This window comes from Engystomops pustulosus, chromosome 10 (assembly GCF_040894005.1).
Source record: "Engystomops pustulosus chromosome 10, aEngPut4.maternal, whole genome shotgun sequence".
In the NCBI taxonomy this organism is placed as follows: Eukaryota; Metazoa; Chordata; class Amphibia; order Anura; family Leptodactylidae; genus Engystomops; species Engystomops pustulosus.
In genome coordinates, this window is record NC_092420.1 from 34,321,597 (window position 1) to 34,343,978 (window position 22,382).

General features: G+C 39.0%; 1 protein-coding gene across 2 annotated transcripts in view; it reads right to left on the reverse strand.

Moving 5' to 3' along the window:
- The window catches only part of CACNA1I (calcium voltage-gated channel subunit alpha1 I), a 510,641-nt gene that overhangs the window by 282,487 nt on the left and 205,772 nt on the right, over nucleotides 1–22,382 (reverse strand). For both annotated transcript variants that reach the window (XM_072127725.1, XM_072127724.1), the window contains exon 3: nucleotides 2,698–2,809. In XM_072127725.1, the coding sequence (XP_071983826.1) occupies nucleotides 2,698–2,809 (112 nt within the window). The remainder of the gene's footprint in view (nucleotides 1–2,697; nucleotides 2,810–22,382) is intronic.

Sequence of the window (22,382 nt, forward strand, 5' to 3'; positions counted from 1 at the left end):
TTGTCCCGTAGCTTCGGGACTCCTGAGCTTCCAGCGACTACGGACAGTAATATTTTGTCTCCAGGTGTTGTGTTGGCAGCTGTCTCCTCCCACCTCTCCTCTCAAATTTTAGCAGGACAAAAATCTGCACCCAAAGACCTTCCGGAAGGCAAATTATTTGTTCCTCTTTCTTGTCGTTTGAGAGTGTTGGAGGAGACGCATTGCTCAGTATTGGCAGGTCATCCGGGAATGCGGAGTACCTTGGATCTCTTAAAGAGAAGTTACTGGTGGCCTCACATGACTAAGGATGTGCACGCATTTGTCCAAGCCTGTCAGGTCTGTGCGCGAGGAAAGACTCCCAGGAGACGTCCTGAGGGGCCTCTTCTTCCGCTTCCAGTTCCCACCAGGCCATGGTCTAAAGTGTCAATGGATTTTGTCACTGATCTGCCAGCATCTCAAGGCTATACAGTGATTTGGGTGGTAGTGGACCGTTTCTCCAAGATGGGACACTTTGTTCCATTAAAAAAGTTACCTTCAGCTGAAGAATTGGCTGATTTGTTTATACAGAACATTGTACGCCTCCATGGTATACCAGATGATATTGTGTCAGATAGGGGCGTACAATTTGTTTCCAAATTTTGGCGAGCATTTTGTTCTAGACTGGAAGTTAATCTGTCGTTCTCCTCAGCGTTTCATCCTGAGTCTAATGGTCAGTCCGAGAGAATGAATCAGGAGATGATTCAATATCTGCGACTCTTTGTCTCGGACAGTCAGGACCAGTGGGTGAAATTCCTTCCGTTGGCAGAATTTGCTATTAATAACCACTGTAGTTCGTCCACACAGGTATCTCCGTTTTTCTGCAATTATGGTTTTCATCCACGTTTCTCTTTTTCATCTGTGCCTGTCTCTAATATTCCTCGAGCGGAAGCCATTACATCCAAGTTGCGCTCGCTCTGGTCACAAGTTCGGGAGAATATTCAGAGGGCACAAAATTCTATGGTCCAACAAACTGGAAGAAGGCGCACTAAATCTGATACGTTTGTGGTGGGGGATAAAGTGTGGTTATCTACTAAAAACCTTAAATTGAAGGTCCCCTCTTTGAAGTTTGCGCCCAGGTTTGTGGGTCCGTTTGTTGTTACTCATATTGTTAACCCGGTTTCTTTCAAGATTACACTTCCAGCAGGGTGGCGGGTCCATAACACCTTCCATAAGAGTCTTCTGAAGCGCTATGTTGAGCCTGTTTTGCCTCTTTCTGACCCTCCTTCTCCATCTATTGTGGAGGGGAATCTGGAATTTGAGGTGGAAAAGGTGGTGAATTCCAGATGGGTAGGTAACTCCCTGCAGTACCTGGTCCATTGGAAAGGTTTTGGTCCTGAGGATAGGTCTTGGGTTCCGGCTAGAGATGTTCATGCTCCACGGTTACTCAGGTTATTTCATCAGACCTACCCTCAGAAGCCATCTTTAAGATCTAGGGGTCCGAAGGCCCCCCGTCAGGGGGGGGGTACTGTCAGGTTCGCTAGGGAGATTGCTGGGACTTCTGGTTCTTCTGGTGGTACCAGCAGCGTTCTCCGAACCCCGGCGCGTATCCGCGCAAACTCCACCTCTCGTCCTGGGCAGCGGCTGCTAAGATCTCGCGCTGTCTAGGAGTGGCTGGGACTTTGAACCTCTGCTTGGTGCTTGGTTGTTTCTGCACCATGAGGGGTTAATTCCCAGATGCTGTCCAGCACCTATCAGGTTCTGGAGGTGGAGTTCTGGCTGCATAATTTGCAGCTTCACTAGTCACCAGTGCCAGTGTTTGAAAATCCCTTTCTCCACCTGGTTGCTGCTAGTTTGTATTGCTCTGTATCTGTATCTATATTGTTGCTAACTCGGCTAGTTTTGGACTTTGACTCTTGCTTACTGATTCTGCTTTTGACGTACCCTCTAGTTGTGACTCCGGCTTGTTTACTATTCTTTTATGTTTTTATGTTTGTCAGTCTGTTTGTGTTCCCCTTCCCACACTTACCCAGAATATTTCGAGTCTTCAAGTAGTCGCCCCACGGTTTAGCGTGGGGGGGCTATAGGAAGGGACAGAGGTTGGGGCAAGCTCAGGGCACACTATCCCCTGTCTTTTGTGTACCAATCCTAACACCTGGTTTATTATGATGGATTTTAATGGTAGAATAGGCTTTGTCACCAATTTTCACTTAGCTTTGATGATTATGGTATACTCAGTTTTGAAATCCATGTCAGAATATAACCAATAAGGGATTTATCACATGGCATGTTAATGCATCCAGTGTATTTATAGGCTGAACTAAACTTCATCTTCAATTAGGACAGTATGAGAGCAGATAACAGCTGACAGGACATTTTTAGCTACACTCATTTTACAGATTGAGTTTAGCTCCTGAACACATCGGTCACATAAACTCATACAGTAAAATCTGAAAAAATTATTAGTCATTGTAATAGACTAAACCAGGCAGCCTTATTGGTTCGAAGAGATTTATTGCATAATGTATCCAGTATAATTTGCAAACTCTGATGACTGAATGACTGATGACTGCACGTTATGCATATTTAAAATTTTAATACCTGATGTGGCTCAACACCAATGGTCATCTTTGACTACGGCTCCCATGCTACAAAAGGCTGGAAACCTTTGCTGTAGACAATAATGCATGTAATGATTGACAGTTCAGCGTATGCATTGTATGTATTAAAAGAAGAACTTACTTGAAGAATTTGGCAACGGTCAGAGGAACAGTCAACATCTTCACAGGGTTGGAACATTCCCAAAGTCACACAGTTCAGGAGGATTACCATCATGCTCAAACACTCGAACCACGTAAAAGATGGATGGTTAAGGAAAATTATGAGGCTCTCAAATTGGAAATTCATCTTAATGACATACCATTAAAATTAAGAACATTCATATATTCATTATACTCTACACCAGTGCTTTTCAACCTTTTTTGAGCCGCGGCACACTTTTTATACTTAGAAAATCCTGGGGCACACCACCAACAAAAATAGCACAAAATGACACTAAAACAGTCATATTATACATATCGTTAATAATATAGATTCTAAATTTATTTTACTCAGTGTTAAATCTGGGCCTGTTTGGATAAACACAAAAGGGATATCCTGGCAGGAATGGTGGAAAGACACACACGAAGCTCTTCCCCAACAGTTCTCAGTTTCTCCCTGCTTTTAGTATATGGTGCTGATCATTATGTGGCTCATATATGCGAGAGTCTCATTATGTGGCAAATGCGAGAGTCTCTCCGCTCTCAGGATGATGCGCCGCCTTGATGATGTCATTTTGTCGCGCGAGGGTCAAAGCTTGCGCATGTGTTATTGTACACGTCTCCTACATTGTAATAAGCCGTGACTGCGCATCGCTGCGCATTGCCGGGAAACAAAACATAGGAGGCACCATAGTTTGGGGAACTTTCCCCGCGGCACACCCGACCATGTGTCGCGGCACACTAGTGTGCCACGGCACACTGGTTGAAAATCACTGCTCTACACCATGCAGTAAAATCGTTCTGTTTTATTACCAGCATACAAGCATTATGTTTTTTACCATACGATGGAAATTTTCACTACTATTTTGGCCTTAAAACTGTAACAAATCCTTTGAGTTCTTGGATGAGTTGAATGAAGAGACTGCATTGTTCAGATAAGACTGCCTACCAAGCACACCACCATACAGAAAGCAGCGGGTGTGGTAGAGATGTTAAATGTTGAACCCTGAAATTTATCACCTATTGTAAGGATAAGCAAAACTTTTTTAAAACACGGACATCCATTTTAAAGAAAATACATAACTTTCAGCAAGTTTTGGAGTATGCAATGAAAGAAATGTACATTACTCTGATTTATTTTTCCATTAGTGAAACTGTTAAGACAATGAAGAGATGAAGGCCTTGAACTTGCCCAGAGCCTCTGTCCCTACCTATCTTCCAGGCAAATGGGGTAAAAAAACCAAGATGGTGGCAAGGTACAGAATCGTAAGGTAAATAATAGTCAATAACAAAGCAATAACAGCAATAAGCTGCTGAGTAATTACTCAGCAATTAGCTGAGTAATAGATAAAGTAGTGCTAGTAGCAAGAGGTCGATACAAAAAGCCCTGACTGTCAGGAGTAAGTATAAAATGTATGTAGCTCACAGATGCTGCCCTAACCACTGATAGGATCAGCCATCCAACACCTGAAATACATATCCAGCTCCAAGTCCAATATTGAGCTTTGTCATGACCCTATGATCACGATGTATAGAGCGTCGTACGATGTACTAAAACGATTCACTAAACTATATATGACATTAGTTTAAAGGGGTTGTCGACTTTTAGCAAATAATTAATATTGTTTTTGTAAAGAAAAGTTATAAAATTTCCAATATACTTTCTGTCACGAACCCGACTCACCGGAGTTACCACACGGGGATAACTACTCTAAGCTCCCAAACTTCCACAAAATGCCATCCCATCGCTACATTTACTCCGCGCAATCTTGTCACCCAGTCCACACTGCCACCACCTACAAGTTACTTACGCAAAGAAGGCCGTAGGCACCTCAACCACACAGACAATGCACCCTGATAAGTTACACACCATATGCACTCATTACTTATACGATATTACAATGATAAATTCACACAGAACATGCAATCGCTTACTACATGGACTATGCTAAAAATGACCTCTGGTAACGTAATTCCCTTCAGAGACTCAGAATCTTTAAGGCTACAAGCAGAGACTTATTAAAAGAACAATTTAATTTATATAAAAAATGTAGTACCCTCAAATAATAAAATTGTCAGATAAAATGAAAAAGATTTTTAAAAATACACATACGATATTTACAAACAGTTAGTAAAAGGGAAACAAAAAACTCTTGCTAGTGAAATAGGAAGACATTCTTTTGCCCGAGGACAGGGCATAGACATCGATCCAGTCTTCTAGTGTTATAGAGTCCCCCAGACTGAACAACAACATGTGGCTCCTTCACTAATTTAAACACAGGGGCATTTTGACCGCCACCCCTGGCTGTGATGTCACTGTGAGGGGGAGTTTTTCTATCCCCCTCCCATCAGTGAGGTACTTTTTGGGTCTGGGTTTTTATCAAAACCCCATAACTTTTGATTGGAAGATGGCACAATTGTGCCATTGCTTCCAACCAAACAGGTACGTTATTCCCATTAACCCCATAACAAACTCGGGGTGTCTTAGCCTAATATCAGGGGTGTTCTGCTATTGGCTGCCTTCCCCTGGAGCTAAAATTCTGATTTTCGCTCCAGGAGTGTGTCTAGACCGCATAACTGTCCTGTGTAACTGGGGGCCCACAATTATGAATTATGCCCCAGTTATGGACAGCTATGATATTCCCATTGTCTAGGTTTTGGAGGGAAAACCAGAGTCTGCTGGTTCTTTCACCCCCTCCCTTACTGAACCACTCTGGCCTAAGGTGTTAATTTTGTCACCTGGGGAAGTGCACATTTCTCTAATCAAACAGACTCCCTGGAGTGTGGAGATGCACTGCCCAGTGCCTCTTCCTGGCTGGTTGTAAAACTGGTCAAATGAAGTCTAATGACTCGGAATAGGACAGAATGAAACTCCACAAAAAAAACCAAATATAATAAAAATAAAACAAACTGTAGAGTGGTAATATTATTATCACACTTGCAGTATCAATTCCTCATAGTTTCTAGATCTCTGGTTGCTGTCCTTCTATAGAAAGTTTCTATGTTTATTAAGTGGATAGAAATCTGTCCCTGGTCATGTGATGGACACGCAGGTGCATGAGTCGTTATTATCACAGAGAGTTATCAGAGTATAATATTGTGCATCTGTGTGACATCACATGACCATGGACAGATTTTTATCCACTGAAAGTATACATAAAAGCTTTCTATAATAAGACAGCAAGCAGAGATCTAGAAAACTAGATAAATTGATACAGAATGTATATTGGAAAGATGTATAACTTTTCCTTACTCAAGTCATATCAATTATTTGCTGAAGGTGGACAACCCCTTTAAGTATCAAAGTGTATTATTTTTATTGTTTCCTGTGTATCAGAAGCCTCCAGTTCTCAGATTCTAAACGCTGTTATTCTAAAAACACTTTAAAACATATAATTGTTAATTAATGGGATTCTTAAATTAAAACTTTACTTCCACAAATTGTTTGGTTTTTAGAATATGAAATTATGTTGTCAACATCTATCTGATTGAGCTAGCGATAGCCTTTCTCATTGTGTCAGAGCTTATGCAATTACAAAGTTAATTGGTTCTAACTGGATTTCTTTTGCCGTCTTCTAATCGCTGGCAACTGCCCAAAAACATTTAATGTTTCTGCTGTAAAATATGGGAAGTAAATAAAGGAGAAACTTTAAGACCTTGTCCTGGCAGCAACTATTTTTCATAGTGTTTAAAACATTCCATTTTATTTTCACTCTCTTTCTGCCTATGGACAACTAAAAGAGCACCCCATAGCTTATAGGGATCTGGGCTATTTATGGTGGGTTTCCGGGTTTCTATGTACTATGTTTTATTTTCTACAGAGTTTATGTAAAAATGTTTAAATCTTCTCTCTGATGGTTCAGAAATCTTTACTTCGCTTAGCAAAAACTTTTCTATCTATTCTTTTCCCGGTGACCTTGCAATAACAGCTAGTCTGGGGAGGCGCAGCTGCAGGAGGAGAGCATCAGCAGGCAAGCTGCAAATACTACCAGAGAAAAGCAGTACATACTAATGTGCATGAAATTATAAGGGATTTGACATATACAAACTATTTTATGACTATTGCTCTGCAGGTTTAGACATTTTACAGTGAGAAATACACTACCTACTTACCTCCAACACCTACCCAACTTGAAAGGGCAACAAGACAAAAACCAGGTCACTGGATGTTCCACTGCTGGGACCTCCATTCTGTCATCCAAGCAACCTCCATAAAGCACCATCATAGAGGAAACATTACACTGCCCTTTCACATAATTGGGTTGTCTATGTCAGTGAAAGACAATGAACTCAAGAAATTTTCCAAGGGACCCCCATTTACCTTTTTAATGTATGACCTTACAAAATCTTAATTTGGTAAATAAAATGGATTTTCAAACTGGACAACTGTCAGAATTTAAACTGGCGGCCTTTAGTCGGTTCTCTACCACTGTGCTTTGTGGCTTGATTGTTATACCTGTCTTTTTGTAGTTGGCGTTTCTGGATTACGTGCTGGTGTTTTTAGGTCTCAGCGGTGTTGATTTGTGTTATCCTATCAGGAGTGGCCGGGCTCCATTTAAGGCTGGTTTTGTCATTCAGTATTTACTAGGTATTGTTGCATCTGCATCTTATCCCTGGCTCTGTTCTGTTGGAACTTTCTAGTAGCTTGTTTCTTTGTCTGTGGTGAGAGATTCTGAAGTTTGTCTGTTCTCTTGTATGCACTCACCACTTTCCTGTCTGTCCCCCTTTGTCTGTGTTTATGTAATAGTGAGTGCCATGTGGATCTGCTCTGGTTGTTACCCTTTATTTCTGTCCTCCCTATTGCCCTCCTACTTGTATTCAGTCTCGGTTATGTTTTTGTGTAGGAGATTGCTAGTTCTCCAAGTTTTACTTGCAGGAATCTTTTCGCTAGGGGGACCCAAATTTGTATTACATCAGACCCTGGTATCCTTAGAACTAGCCCGGGTAAGCTGACCATCACCGGCAGGCAGGGACTAGCTTAACCATAGAAAAAGGGACAGTTTTCCCTTCCCTGTAACCAATATGTAGAATCAAGTGTAGGGAGTGCAGGACAGTCATCCAGATGCAAATCAACAAATAAACTATAAGAACATCCTATACCACGGAGTGCCGTAAGCTCACTGGCCTCGGACACCCCTTGTATCATGTGTCATGTGTCATAGGTCTAGTTGGTCTTAAGATACCTGTGTTGGTTGTTTTCTCTTATATTATACAGTAGTTTCTAATGTTGGTTGCTTTTTTTAAATTAAATTTGTAATATTTGTATGAAATGTTGATGGAAGTTTATGTTACCACGGTATAATTCTGCCATTATGTCAATGTAACAAAGAACTGATATTCACCGTAAGTTGGTGTTTAAAACCGAATATCGTGTACTGTAAATGTGTTTTCTTGATTCCAATTAGCTAAACATATTCAAGAACACTGCATTATAGGAACAATGCCAATTCCCCCGTTTCCACCACAGAGCCTTGAGAAAATATAACATGTAAAAAAAAACAACAATCAGCTTTGCTATTACTCATTTCTAAGCAGTTGCCACAGTAGAACAAAAGTTTGAGCCCTTTTACTATACAATGATTAATGGAGAATCTTTGGCTGGTCTGAGGACATAAGGAACGATTAGCTAGTGCTTTCCCTATTCTGTCTTGCAAACTCTGACTTCTTTAGTGTCATTTTTATAGCAGTTAATAAAGAGAATCAATCACTATACCCACAACTTAGTGGAAGAGGAATTTAACTTAGTCAGGGAAGACCCTGTATTATAACTTAAAGCTTACTTTATGTATATTTTGGCTACATTTTGTTTTTACCAATGGATATAGAGGAATTAAAAAAAGAAATTAAGCAAGTTTGTAAATAAACTATGGGGGAGATTTATCAAGTGCCTGAGCGCTGATTGTGGGGTCTCCTCTTATGTCTTGGACTTTATTTATTTATATTTGTTAGTATATCTAGTAGATGTGTTCCTATACCACTTTTATATGATACTCAGGTAGCCCTTGTTTTGTGATATACAACTGTATTTTGTTGTCTATGTAATGTAATGATATATCTGATGTACTTATCCTGTGTGTATGGGGATCCTTGAGATATTACTATGTGTAGGGGAACCCCTATATGACAGATGAGTCTTACCATGGACCATGGGCAGAACCTTTGTAATTGCATATATATATTATAATGTGTTTGTTGTGCAACTATGAGCTAATAATAGTGATTTTAGTTTATTGGGTGTGTAGAGTGCTATTGTGTCATTGTTCTTGTTGTTTAGGTTTTTATTATTTCAGTTTCCTCCTTCTTTCATACATTTGGTAGCTTAGACAGAACTAAGGAGTACTGCATAACTGCACAATCAGACTTCACAGAGTTTGCTTTGGTATTACTGTATAACTAAATTGAAAATACAAAGGTACTATTCAGTTATACAAGACCTCCATATATAACACTTGGGAGTAGGACCCTACTCCTATGTTGTGTTGGTCCTCCTGAATTCAATTGTAACAGATTTTTTTTATTTTAGTAACTAACATTTATAACTACTTTGTACAGTCATTCATCTATCCACTGATCAATTTGAATGTTTGTTTTTGTATTGGTATATATACTATGATAATAGAAATTAATTACAATTAGTCATAAACATAAACTTAGTTTTTTATTTTTATCTGTAATAAATTTGCATGGTAATTCTAAAATCTGATACTGCAAGCCTAATTATTTAGTGCCAATGTAGTGTATACAGCTGGTCCCCTACTTAAGGACAGACGACCCCTAGTTAAAGACCGACCCCTCTGCCCCCCATGACCTCTGGTGAAGCTCTCTGAATGCTTTACTAAAGTCCTAGATTGCAATAATCAGCTGTAAAGTGTCTGTAATGAAGATTTATTCATAATCCTTGGTCCCATTACACCAAAAAAAATTGAAACTCCAATTGGCATTGGGGCAAAAAAAGAAAAAATTGTCTAGAACTACAATTATAAAATATACAGTTTCGACTTACATACAAATTCAACTTAAGAACAAACCTGTGGACCCTATCTTGTACGTAACCCAGGGACTGCCTGTATAGTATTGGACACTAGGGGGAATGTGTTTATACTTTTTTTTAGCCATAACTTTTCTGAAATTGTCCCATTCTAAGAGACAATTAAAGCATATTCAGCTTTTTCAGCCCCAACACTTGCAGGGTTTATGAAACCCTCTCCTGCAAGTGAAGATTTGGGAGTGTTTTATGTAACTTTATGTCATTGTTTAACATTTTTGACTACATCCAGCTAATACTATTGGAATCTAGAGACAAACATTAACAGCCAAACAGAATTTTCTGTCTTTAGCTGAAGTATTTGGGAAGATTCACATTATTGTATCTCTGCTTACAGATACATGTATTTTGTCATACTCAGTTATCCAACACCCCATCATTTTTAGGTTCTATCTCCTACCATTGACCTCAATGTGCAGATCTGTCACAGCTGCCTCTCCACGCGAGGGAACGTAAGACATGCTGTTTTTAACTACTACCTTTCACATGTCTCCGCTTTGCTCTTTCATTTCACTTCTTTTTACTGTTCCCACATTTTAGTCTCTTCATAACCAAATTATAGTTTTGTCGTAGGCTAAAAACAATATATTAGTGACCTATTTGCAGCACATAGAGCCATTACCGATTAAATGTATCCACATCTCCATATTAAAATTCCCCATGACTGTATTTTTCCTGGCAGCTCTATTTCTTTTATGACTCACTGCATATTTTGGTTCCATAATACATTTTACTTTTGTTTGCTTTATTTTTTAACTCCGGGTAAGTAAATATGTGATTCATATAATGTCATTAATATACGATGATATTAAATGTTAGTATAGCCAGCAATTCACAATATTACAGCCTCTCCATTACAGAATAGCAAATTGGAAAAGATTATACTAAACATTCATGTTTACAATTTGGAGACGGCCAGCTCCTTACAATGCAGGACCAAGATGGATATTAGATGGATTTTTAGTTCCTTAAAGGACATCTACCACCAGGATGAAGGATTATAAACCAAGCACACTAGCATGCTGGTGTGTACCCCCTCTGGCAGGATCTGCTGCTTTAAGCTTCCTATGCCCTGGTTTTTATGGAAAAAAAGGCTTTAAAAATTATGCAAATGAGCCTGAGGGGCTCAAGACTTCTTTAATCTATGGATTAATCTATGAAGCCTACAGCCCCATAGGCTCACTTGTTTTGTAGAAACCAGGACATAAGAAGTTAAAAGAAGAGCGGATCCTCAGAATGGCACACACCAGTAGGTCACTATAGTGTCCTCCATTTACAACCCTTTATCCTGGTGGTAGATTTCCTTTAAATGTATGTGTTAGGTGTCATGCACACAACCGTAAATGGGGGCAGTAAGTTACCTGCAGAAACTGCCGCTAGCTCATGGCCCCCCACTGACCTCTGTTACTCACAGTAAGAGCACCACGAACAAGCCAGATGGCCATGGCGCAAGGTAAAGAGCAGGTCGGGAACTTTGAATGGACATGGTAGGGTGTCAGCCGAGCCGCTAGCAAGGGCACATGGCCCATAGTTAACGGCCTGGATTAGGCACATGGTCGTGTGCATGTAACCTTATGCATATAGACCTTTGGAGTTGCGTTACACAAAATAACATGATCTTGTTACAGCTCACAATAACACAATGGGGGTCATTTACTAAGGGTCGAGGGCACACTTTTGTTGAACTGTGCACCTTTTTCGGGGCTAAAACGGCTTGCACAGGTAATTAATAAGTGTGTACGCCTGGATTGTGGTGCATAAAATCCTTCTGTGTCGTATGTGCGCTGGCTTCCATGTGACACAAATTAGTGGGCGTGTTATCAGACTGTCCAACTGATTCGGACTGGGCGCGTATTTAACTTTTAAATTGTGTTGCAAGCCCTAGCCCTAAGATGCACCACTAAAAAGATGGTGAACTCTGTCGGACCTGAGTGGGGAAGCGACACATTCATGATTTCTGGTGCATGATCTTAGTGAATCACCGCATGCTGTATTATAGTTGGACAATGCACTTTCTGTGAACTCCAGTGACCGGGAAAGTAAACGTGTCCCAATTTGATATGCAAATTATGCTATTTATGTTATTATGTCATAATATTGTGTGGAATTAGTTGCATGAGAAATTGCATTAGCTAACAGGCTTTGGCAGCATATTAATATTCATAACCGATCCATAGGTCATCAATATCAGATTGCTAGGCACATTTGGCACTCCTAACAGTCAGCTCTCAGATCCAGGGGTTGCCTATGAACCTGATATTACATAAACATTTAATATGAATAAGCCCAATCTCTATAAAATCACAATTTAAAGTACACATTTGCCCATCCTTGCATCTCCTCATTCCATTTCAGCCAATATTGTAATATCTTTAATATCAGGTAATATTTTTACCCCTTTAAGATATTTTGGCATGTTACTACTTGACCTAATACATTCTCTAGAAGTTCACTATAAGGAAGCAGAAGTAAATAATTCTTCCTAATTCATTAAATAGTCAGAGAGAAGTTAGTCTTTAATAAATTAATAGCGTGGAGAGTTGATCGCCACCTGAGGCTGGAAGTAGCACAGGCTGCTTAACATATTAATAGCAGACAAACAGGAGACAAGCGCTAGATCTTTATCCCAACTGTGAACATTCCAGATTAAAAAGCAGACATTTATTATTAAATTTTTTGTTGTTTTTTTTACATATCCATCAAAAATATGAAAAGAGTGTTCTTCCCCAACTCCACATCACTAACAATAAGAGCCTATGATGAGGTACAGTACAGCTAGTTGAGTCTATTATAGAGGTATATTTAGCAGACTCACAATTATTATGTAATGGGAACACTGGACTCCAGGATGTAAGACAAGACAGTGAACCTTAGAACTCCAGCCCTACAACAGCCCTGCCTGTTCAGTAATCCGGCAGAGATAGCAAATAAGGCACAAAATCGCAAATACAAAGTCAAGAACAAAAGCCAAATACCAGAAACCAGAAGTACAGAAGTAGAGCAAATAGAACTAGCAAGAAAATATAAGAGGGCCTTATGCAAAGGCCAGTCAGCAGGTTACTGACTAGGCTTCTAGCACCATAACAGTCCAAGAAAAGGGCTTAAAAGTAAGTTGTGGATCAGCTACATTTTACAACTTTGAAAATAAATATAAAGTAATATTTGCATGTAGCTGTATAGTGGAAGATGTCATGAAAATATTTTACTGGTGGACCAAAGTCATTCCAGTCCAACACTGTTATTACCTACTTTCCATATTCAGAACTTTTCGCTTGGCTGTACTTTATTTTTGCTCAATTATGGCAAAGCTGTGATCTGTGACTATATTTTAGCTAAAGATCCCACAGAGACCCTGATACAGTTTGAGATCTATTCCCTCTTATTGCCCCCACTCTCATGTTATGAGCAGCACCCACTTTCCTAAACAATGGTTTCTATTTTATTATGGCCAGTAAAATTACATGTATATGACTATATTTACAGGCGAATGAGACTCACTAAGGTAGAGCCTGGACAATCACATTAAGTCTAGAATAACATGTTCTGTAGAAGTTAAACCTATGCACTTTAGGTAGAATAAAGAGACAAGCCCTGCTCCTGTTCATGCACTCTCAATTTTTGTGACACTGTGACAGTTTCCATTGTTTCTTTCTTCAGTCATGTTCATTGGGAATTTATTATTTATTTATTTATTATTCTGCTTGCAAATAGGAACACTGTTTTCCGCTACAGTGATAGCGGTTAAAAAAAGCGGTTACTTTTTTTTAGCTTTATTTTTGAAATGGAAAATGTAGGTGTTCCCTGAAATAAGATATTACACAACTCTAAAAAGGTTGGAAACCCAGATCTGTTGAGATGTTAACCGTATTCAGTCAAAGTAGGATCCAGAGGAAATACATCTTCATTATATACCAGGGACTGTGTTACTGAACAGTTGCCTATTCAATTCATCCATACTTTGATAACTATGCATTCTAACATGTTTAAGTGGTTCCCATTTTACTTAGTAATCGTTAATATGCCTTCATGTTTTGATCATGAGCTCTTTTCATGGAGGTGCAGCTTGGAGCTGCTGAAACCAAATACAAATATTCACCATTGCCCCAACTAAAATGTAATATCTACAGGTCTCCTCCTGTAGGAGAGAGATATCTGCTTCCTAAGGCTCCCCGGTCCAACCACACACAGTACACACTCACTAAGATACCACTTGATTCCTGACGGCTTTACACAAATTTTACCAGGTTAAGTACAATATTGGTGACCTAATATGGCAGTGGTGGCGAACCTATGGCACTGGTACCATATTTTCACACTTATTTTGCTACTTGGGACTATAGGAAGAGGGGGAATGTATAGACAGGGCTGAATTAGCTTTGGAGGACCTCCTGCTGGCCCCACAATTCTCTGTGTGCGGAGGGACAGTGGAAAGAAGCTAAAATGATGCAAATTTTCCATCTTACTACTCAGGAGGCCAATATGATTTAAAGTTGTTGAAGAACAGGGAGCAACAAGGTAATGCTTTAATTTTTGGTTGGCACCTCGCGATAAATAAGGGCAGTTTTGGGTTGCTTTTTGGGTACTCGGCTGCTAAAAGGTTCGCCATCAATGTAATAGGGTCTTGTACTAACTTCATTACATTTTTGTAAAAGTGCCCAATCCCTTAAAAGTAAATGGAACAGAGCGGATTTAATTGCACAGGACTTCAAGTTTCTAGATGTGTATAACAACACTACCTCAGGTGACATGTGCATAGAAATATATTCTTTAATTGGAATCTGTTTTGAGGATTTAGACCTACGTGTATCCCCAAGGCTGATATAAAATAGAGTAGTTTGCTCAGGACGTTTTCATGAGACTACTGTTATCAGAAGGTCAAGCAAGGATCCCGCTAACGGAATCTACCTCATCTCCGCCGCGTGAAATCTGTCATGGTCTCTTACATCTTGCCAGGGCTACTTGCCTCTTTTAATACATAACACCTTAATACAGCATTAGCCTTGTTTGACCCAAATTCACTCTAGCATACTGAACAAGCATAAATGCATTGCCAAATAATTTTGCATTACATAACATGTATTCAGCGTATGATAGCGTGCCGAAAGCTGTTAATTGTGATATGATGCCCCTTTTTGAGAAGTCTAAAAATAAAATAAAATTAGTAAATCACCTTGATCCCCCATTACTAATGGCCAGAGACATTACAAGCACCATTCTAATTATCAATAATTCTTTTTGATGGATTAATATTGATGAATTGCTTATAAATATAGAGATATTAAATCTGTATAATCTGATGAGAATTGCAGGAATATTACAAAAAGTGCGGTACTATGCACCAATCATCATCCACAAATACTTTCAACTGATGCATACACAGAAGTGCAAAGCTAGAAATACCCAGATTTGCTCTGTGCTACAATGGTACAATATAAACAGTATATCTAATGTCTCATTCAGGACAGGACAGGAAAGGGATAATGAGCCCTAGCACGGAATCCACCAAACCGTCCCTGCTTACTTAAAGGGGTATTCCGGGAATATGAACGTCTGATACAAAAACCCATGATGGTTTAAATAAATGAATGTAACAAAACTCAATGTCATTAGTCACAAAATGGAGCTTAATTAGTTTGATTTTATGGTTCACAAAATTTTATATAAATAAAGTAGGTGGAGTTATCACCAAGATGGCCGACACTAGAAACTACAAGTCCCAAGATCCTTAAGTTCTAAGTAACTCCTCCTACCTCTTATGCTCTGCTCCCAGGGATGATCTAACAGGTTTTCTTGCACTGTTACTATAGTAATGATGTGTAACTGCCATCACCAAAACACTAGCCATACTGGATGTACTGCAACCAACCGACTACAGCCAAACATAGTGGTGATCACATGACCTGCCCAGGCTCTTGCAGGACCACCTCAAAGGTCACAACAACAGAAGAGTCAAGGTCCAAATATTGATCAATCCAAACAGCAACAAACTCACAGACTGGGAACCAGGTCAGGAGGGGGTTTTATCTGGGTAGTAATCCGCTGAAGACAGTAGCAAGACAAATCTTAGGGTTTTAACCCCTGCAGTCTTTGATTCTCATACTGCCAGCTTTAGAAATGACAGAAATCTATCCAGAAGACCACCCCTTTGAGAAGACCCCTTCCCTAAAAGATTTTATTTCAGAGACTGATTTTTATTCCATTATAGAAGAGATAAGCTGTCTCTCCTCTGCTTTATTCTAATTGGTGATGGAGAAGGAGGGTTGGTTACATACATGAATTACTTTATTTATAATTCTTATCGGACAAAACCACAACTTGTTTCGGGGATGTAAAGTACCTCTTTTTCAAGAGGAATAATTTTTTGTGGACAAATTAAATAATGAAGCAATATAATAAAGCTGGACAGTGGGATCAGAACTTGATAAAAATGATAGGTAATTTAGAAAGGTAGTATAATAATAAGATATTGGATGAGAGGAGTCAACAATACTTCTGACTTAATACACAGGTGGAATTCAATTGATATATATGAATGAATAGATAGAAAAATAAACATAAAAAATATAAATAAATTAATATGATTGTACACTTATAGCGCTACTGCAATGGATCTATTCTATATTCTTATTAGGTTTTTGGTAATATATTGTCGTGTTACCACAATCCAGTTTTCCTTATGGAAGGAGAATGATGTTCCCATATCTGGATCTTCACTGTGGAACTTTAAAATAATAGCAACGATTCACTAGGTCTCTTGGCATTAATTTCTATATCTACATTATGCATTTTTTACAATGCTCACAACCTGAGGACTTATTTGCCTCCAGCATGTTGTAACAATGTACTGCTATCTTAAATGACCATCCAAATGACTAGTAATGAAATAAACATAAATAAATAAAGATGGAAACTGCGTCCATTTTAAGTGCAGCAAATAGCCACCAATAAAAAATTAGCTTTCAGTAATCTCATTTTCAGTAATGTGATCACAACTAATGTTCTGCGTCCATCATTCTTGTGCTGGCTCTCGGTAACAGTGTGTGGATGTCAGCACCATGGATAGCTCAGCACACTCAACTGTGCCCTTGAAAGACTTCACCCCTAAGTAATGCAACTATAATGGAGGACAATAAATATTTGTCTTCTATATCAGTTATATAACATCATTCCCATCACTGGAGACTACAAATTGAAAACTGTGTATTGTTAACTTCAGTATAGTAATAGGTATATGTACATATAGACACAAGCAATCTGTAAAATGAAATATACAATGTAAATCCTTGGCCAAGAAATAACATCTTTTCTCCAAGATAATTAACCTGTTGTGTTCTGACCCTAAGAAACATGTCTAGGAACTAAGAACTTTGCCCCACTTTATGTTCACCCATTTATTTAATGGAAAGTGGCAAAACCTATGCAGCCTCTTTTTAAATAAAGTTTTTGGCCAGAACATAGTTTTTGTAATATAAAACTTGATACATATATAATGTAAACAAGTAAATTCTAGTTGTTTGCAGCCACAATTGGATATTCTTGAAGATCAGCTTTTTGTATAGTTTAATAGGTGTTGATTCACGGATTCTGCCTCTGTTTTTTTCTGATTCTAAGAAATCAGATTTAAAGGGGTTGTCCTGGCTTAACAAAATACTATATATCTGGCCTTGTTGGGTAAAACAAAAAAAAACAACTTATTCTTACCTCCTCTAGTTACATCAGTGTCGTAAGTGGTGTGAATAAAAAAACAACTTATTCTTACCTCCTCTAGTTACATCAGTGTCGTAAGTGGTGTGAATAAAAAAAAAACTTATTCTTACCTCCTCTAGTTACATCAGTGTCATGCCCCTGTTTATTTACAGAGGTAGCCGTTCCCTTTCTACTACTTCCGGTCACCTGATACATCATTGAATCTTATGATGTATCAGGTTCATGGAAGCGGATAGATGGGACTTCCTGCCTGCATTATATATTTTTTTAATTTTTACAGCCTCCTCCCCCAGGCAGAATAAACCATAACTTTAAAGCCCAAAAACCCCTTTAATTTTGGAACCCATCTTTTGGTGGGTCCTGGTAGAGTGTCAAATTATTCTGCAATATCTACTATATGATTAACCTTCAACTTGTTACCCCTACTTCCTGCTTGTGATAGGCTTCTCACTGTCAGCTCTTACAAGTAGGAGTAAAGCTGCATCTCAAAGGATACAATGAAGAGTCAAGGGAGTTACTTAACATTATAACTACTATATGAACACCTTCTATTGCTCTAAGATTTTACATATGGTAGAGGTGATATTTTGGTATCCCAATGCGTTGATCATTTGCACATTGGGGCACATTTACCTACCCGGCCACTGGTGTTCACAAAGATTGTGCGTCCGATTTCCTGCATGTGCCGCTTCCCCGATCAGGTCCGTCGGAGTTCACCATCTTCCTCCCGGTGTATGTAAGTGCTTGGATTGTGACACAATTTTTAAGATAAATCCTGCGTTTTGTCCGAATCCGTCAGATCGTCCGACGGCCTGCCTTCTGATTTGTGTCACATGAAAGCCAGCGCGATTGCTACACAATACGATCGCGTGCAACTCAATCCCCTTCTAAATGCCTGGCGACGTGATCCACGAAAAGTCAGAAAACCTGACGGAAATGCGTCCAGGGGACCCTTAGTAAATAAGCCCCATTGACTTTGTATTGTTCCTGAGATGCTAATAAAAGAAGACTACTTTTACATTTACCCTGGTGGCTTCTCATGAGTGCTGAGTATTCTTCACTTTTTCCATTTTTGGGATCCTCCGGCTGTCTTTCTAACTACATGCACCCAGGCTGATAACAGAGGATTGTGAACTCCATACATTTTGGTGACCTGAATTCACACCTATCAGGTGTTAGACACTATTTTTGATATTTTTGGTAATCCCCTATTGATGGAACATACAAATTAATATGGATAGTGGAACTGGGTAACAAGGTGTCTTCTAACTTTGAGCAGGGATTAAACATGGTGTCATCCCCTAGTTCCAAGGTCAGCAAAACATTGTAAAGAGACACAGTAAAGACCAACCTCATGACTACACAGGAAAGCAAACTCTGGACTTGTAGTCAGACCAATAATCACATGCCCCATTTGTTCCTTATAAGAAGTTTAAAATCTATATGTATGTAACTGTGCTAGGATGAAACTGAGTAAACAGCCAGAATATTCTTTATTAAGAAGCATAATAAAGAGTTCTCCTTTAAGTAACACAATACATAAAGCTGTGGACTGGAAGGCCATTTCTTAAAAGATTAAGTACATCTGATGGCATCTACTGATATATTAAATACAGTTTGCCCTGGCCTGCCAGAATCAAACAGTATCTTATTCTTTAGCACTGGGTACCCAGGAGTTATGCCAGAAATATCACAGACCATCACCTTGTGACCAGACAAGGAACAGAGCCAGAGATCATTCACGGTTCAGTCTTTGTTTTAACCAGCCCAGGGCTGTGAGCAGATGGTATCTCAGATGGATAGAACAACCAGGGAGTAGCAAGTCAGCACAGGGCACATCAGAGCAAGAACTTCATCGTGTTTACACTTGTTTGGGCAGATATATTGCCTAAGTAAAAAGATTTCCCAGAGAGGACAGTCTCTGCGAGGGTCAGACTGATTAAGATGGGCAGATTCTGTGTCGTTCTGGGAGTGCAGGTATTCTCCTGTGGTACGAGTTACAGTTTCTGATTGTACAAATAGACCCTGATGAGTTTCTGCATGTTTTCTGTCAGTCCTGATTTATGAGGTCTTTCCTCACGTTCTGGAAAGATTTGCATTTCAATTTCCATTAGCTGGAACATTCCCTGGTTACTTTGCAGTATCTTCAGTGAAATGTTCCTGTGCTTTCGGATTGGTTATCATAAAGGTTGGCACACACTGGGCACTGCAGGAGTGCTGGCACTGCTCTCTGGAGCTATAAGCTGCTTTACCGAATCTGGAGCCATGCTGGAAATGAGAGGAGCAACAAGACAATTTACAATAAAACAGTGGGGATCTTATATCTTGTTATCTCCACATTTGGCATCGCAACATTTGACATGAAGGCCTTGTATTTGTTAATTAACATCTTTCTACTATATGTTTCTGGATCACAGATTCTGCCCTTCCCCTGTGAGCTGTCACCGCCATGTTACGTGTCGGCTCAAAAACCCAATCCAATCCAATATAATGGACTCCAATCATTCAAAAAGATGTAGTAAGGATACTATAAATGAGGATATATAAGGATACTACAAAGATGAGGAAGGATTCAGGTCCATCAACCTATAATGCTACATTTTTGGTCAAGAGGAAGGTAACACATCCCGTAACCCTGCCAATCATCATTGCATCACAGTATAGATATAGTATGGCTACTATTAACCAATATTAAGTTGCTCTCTTGCTAGCTTCAATTTAGACAAAGTATGCCAAGGGTTAATGTTCTTATATCGAGACTCAATGTTAGGGATCATGCAGATTGCTGAGCCATGTGCACAAAGGATGTACAAAGCTGCATAGTCTCTATGGACCACCTTACACAACATATGCCATATGTATGGAGATATTCTCCCCTGAAAGGATTGCACATATGGAGTCTGCTGGAACATGCTCTAATTTGTTTTCTGTCACGCTGAGAGATACAGTGGAACCCCCATTAGGGTTGTACCTCGCCTTTCTGCTGCTTGAGACGAAAAGGCTAATGGTGCCCCTATGTGCATTGTGGTGTGAGTATATGATACATTACATAATGATCACATTTTAAATCTGCAGTTTGTTATTTGCAAAATGCAATTCTTTAGCACCATCACCATGCATGGTTAGTCTTGCTATGCCTGACAAACAACTGTCCAAGTGCAAATCCAAGAATAACCTAACAAATGAGCATAATATACAATAGTATCACACACATTCAGGTAAATACAGATGGAATAAAATAAGGAGGGATGGAAAGAAAGACAACAAAATAAACTCAGGCACTGGACTAGACCCTGAAATTCAGACCCACACCCAAAAATAATTCACTAAATAAATTCAAACCCCAAAATAAAACATAAAAATGCAATTCCTACCTGAACCAAATTTTTTAACAGCTTTGAGATTTTGGATAAGATGAAAATATTGAGGGTCTATTATTATGAAAGTTCATCAGTACATGAGGGAAGGAGTAAGATGGATAAGCTCTAACTATCTCTTGTCTATGTTTTACTACTATTTGATTTATTTCTCCTTAGTGATAAACTCTGTAGATCAATCAGCTCTATTCTCTTCTTCTGGAGCTTTGTGACCCAGATACATTATTTTGCACTATTCTCCTGCAAACAATTCTACTGCCCCACGTTGGCCTAGATTTCATGACACAGTTGCTTTGTTAGTAAATATCTTTATGTCACTGCGCACATTATCATCATCATAACATAGTATTTCATAATAGAAGTGATACTCTATAACATGGGTAAAAGATAATACATTTTTAAAAAATAGCTTGAGGGAGGTTACAAGCTTGAGACAAAAACCACAGCACATGAGAGTGACTCGGTAAGGTTGAAAATATACCAATTTATATAACTACATTGTTGATCCGTAGTAAAACATAATAGAATATTTTAAGATGAACACCAATTATTCCATATTGGGGGAAAATTCTTTTCCCACTCCAAATGAGAAAGTAAGAAAAATCCTTGGATCATACCCAGTGGCTGCTTACACTATTATCTACTACACAGTATAAAAAAATGTGGCTGCTTTCTACTAAGAACAGCGCCACACCTGTTCATAGGTTGTGCGAGGTATTGCAGTTCATTTTTACATCAACAGAGCTCAGGTGCAGTAAAGCATTCATGCTTTTTGAATCCTGAAAAGTCCTTTAAATAAACCACTATATGAGCTCTGCCACCTCTACTTATTCCAGGTTACTAGAGGGAGTCACAACTAAGTCCTCTGCTTATTAGTTGCGCATATCTTCAAGGGAAGTTTGGATTAAATTGAAATGTCTTATGTTTAGGATTGTTTATAATACCGTTCCCAAACTTTCTCGAGGTGCCACTCACCTTTTAGTGAGACTCTTTGGGAACCACCAATACCATACATACAGTATTTCCTAAAAAATAAAATCACAGTAGACTATAACAGTCTATAATGCCTGATCCAGATATGTGGGTTAGTAATCTATAAGTTTTAGCACAAATAAAGTTACATGTAACCCACACCTGGGATGACCCACAATTGGTTGATGCCCCAGTAAGTTGGAATTTTACTGGTAAAGGGCCATTACATGTCAGTATAAAAGTGCTCTTTTTGTTGTTTTATACCATATTTTTCTTGACAAATCGCTTTAATACAATGTCTTACAATATCTCCCATCAGTACATTCATCATTCCTAGGCATTGATATGACTGTAGCTGTTTATCTCTGAGCTGAATGCCATTATCAAGTAGCATTAGTCATATTGCGTCTTATCTCTAAAAAAACTCAATTTAGCATGACTAAGCCTTTGAAATTTACATATCTCAGTTTGGACCACCCAACCCTGTGCTGTACCTATACTTTATCTGCAGGGAACTTAGCAGTGTTAGAACCAAGGATGAGATGAATAATAGTTTACACTAAAAGG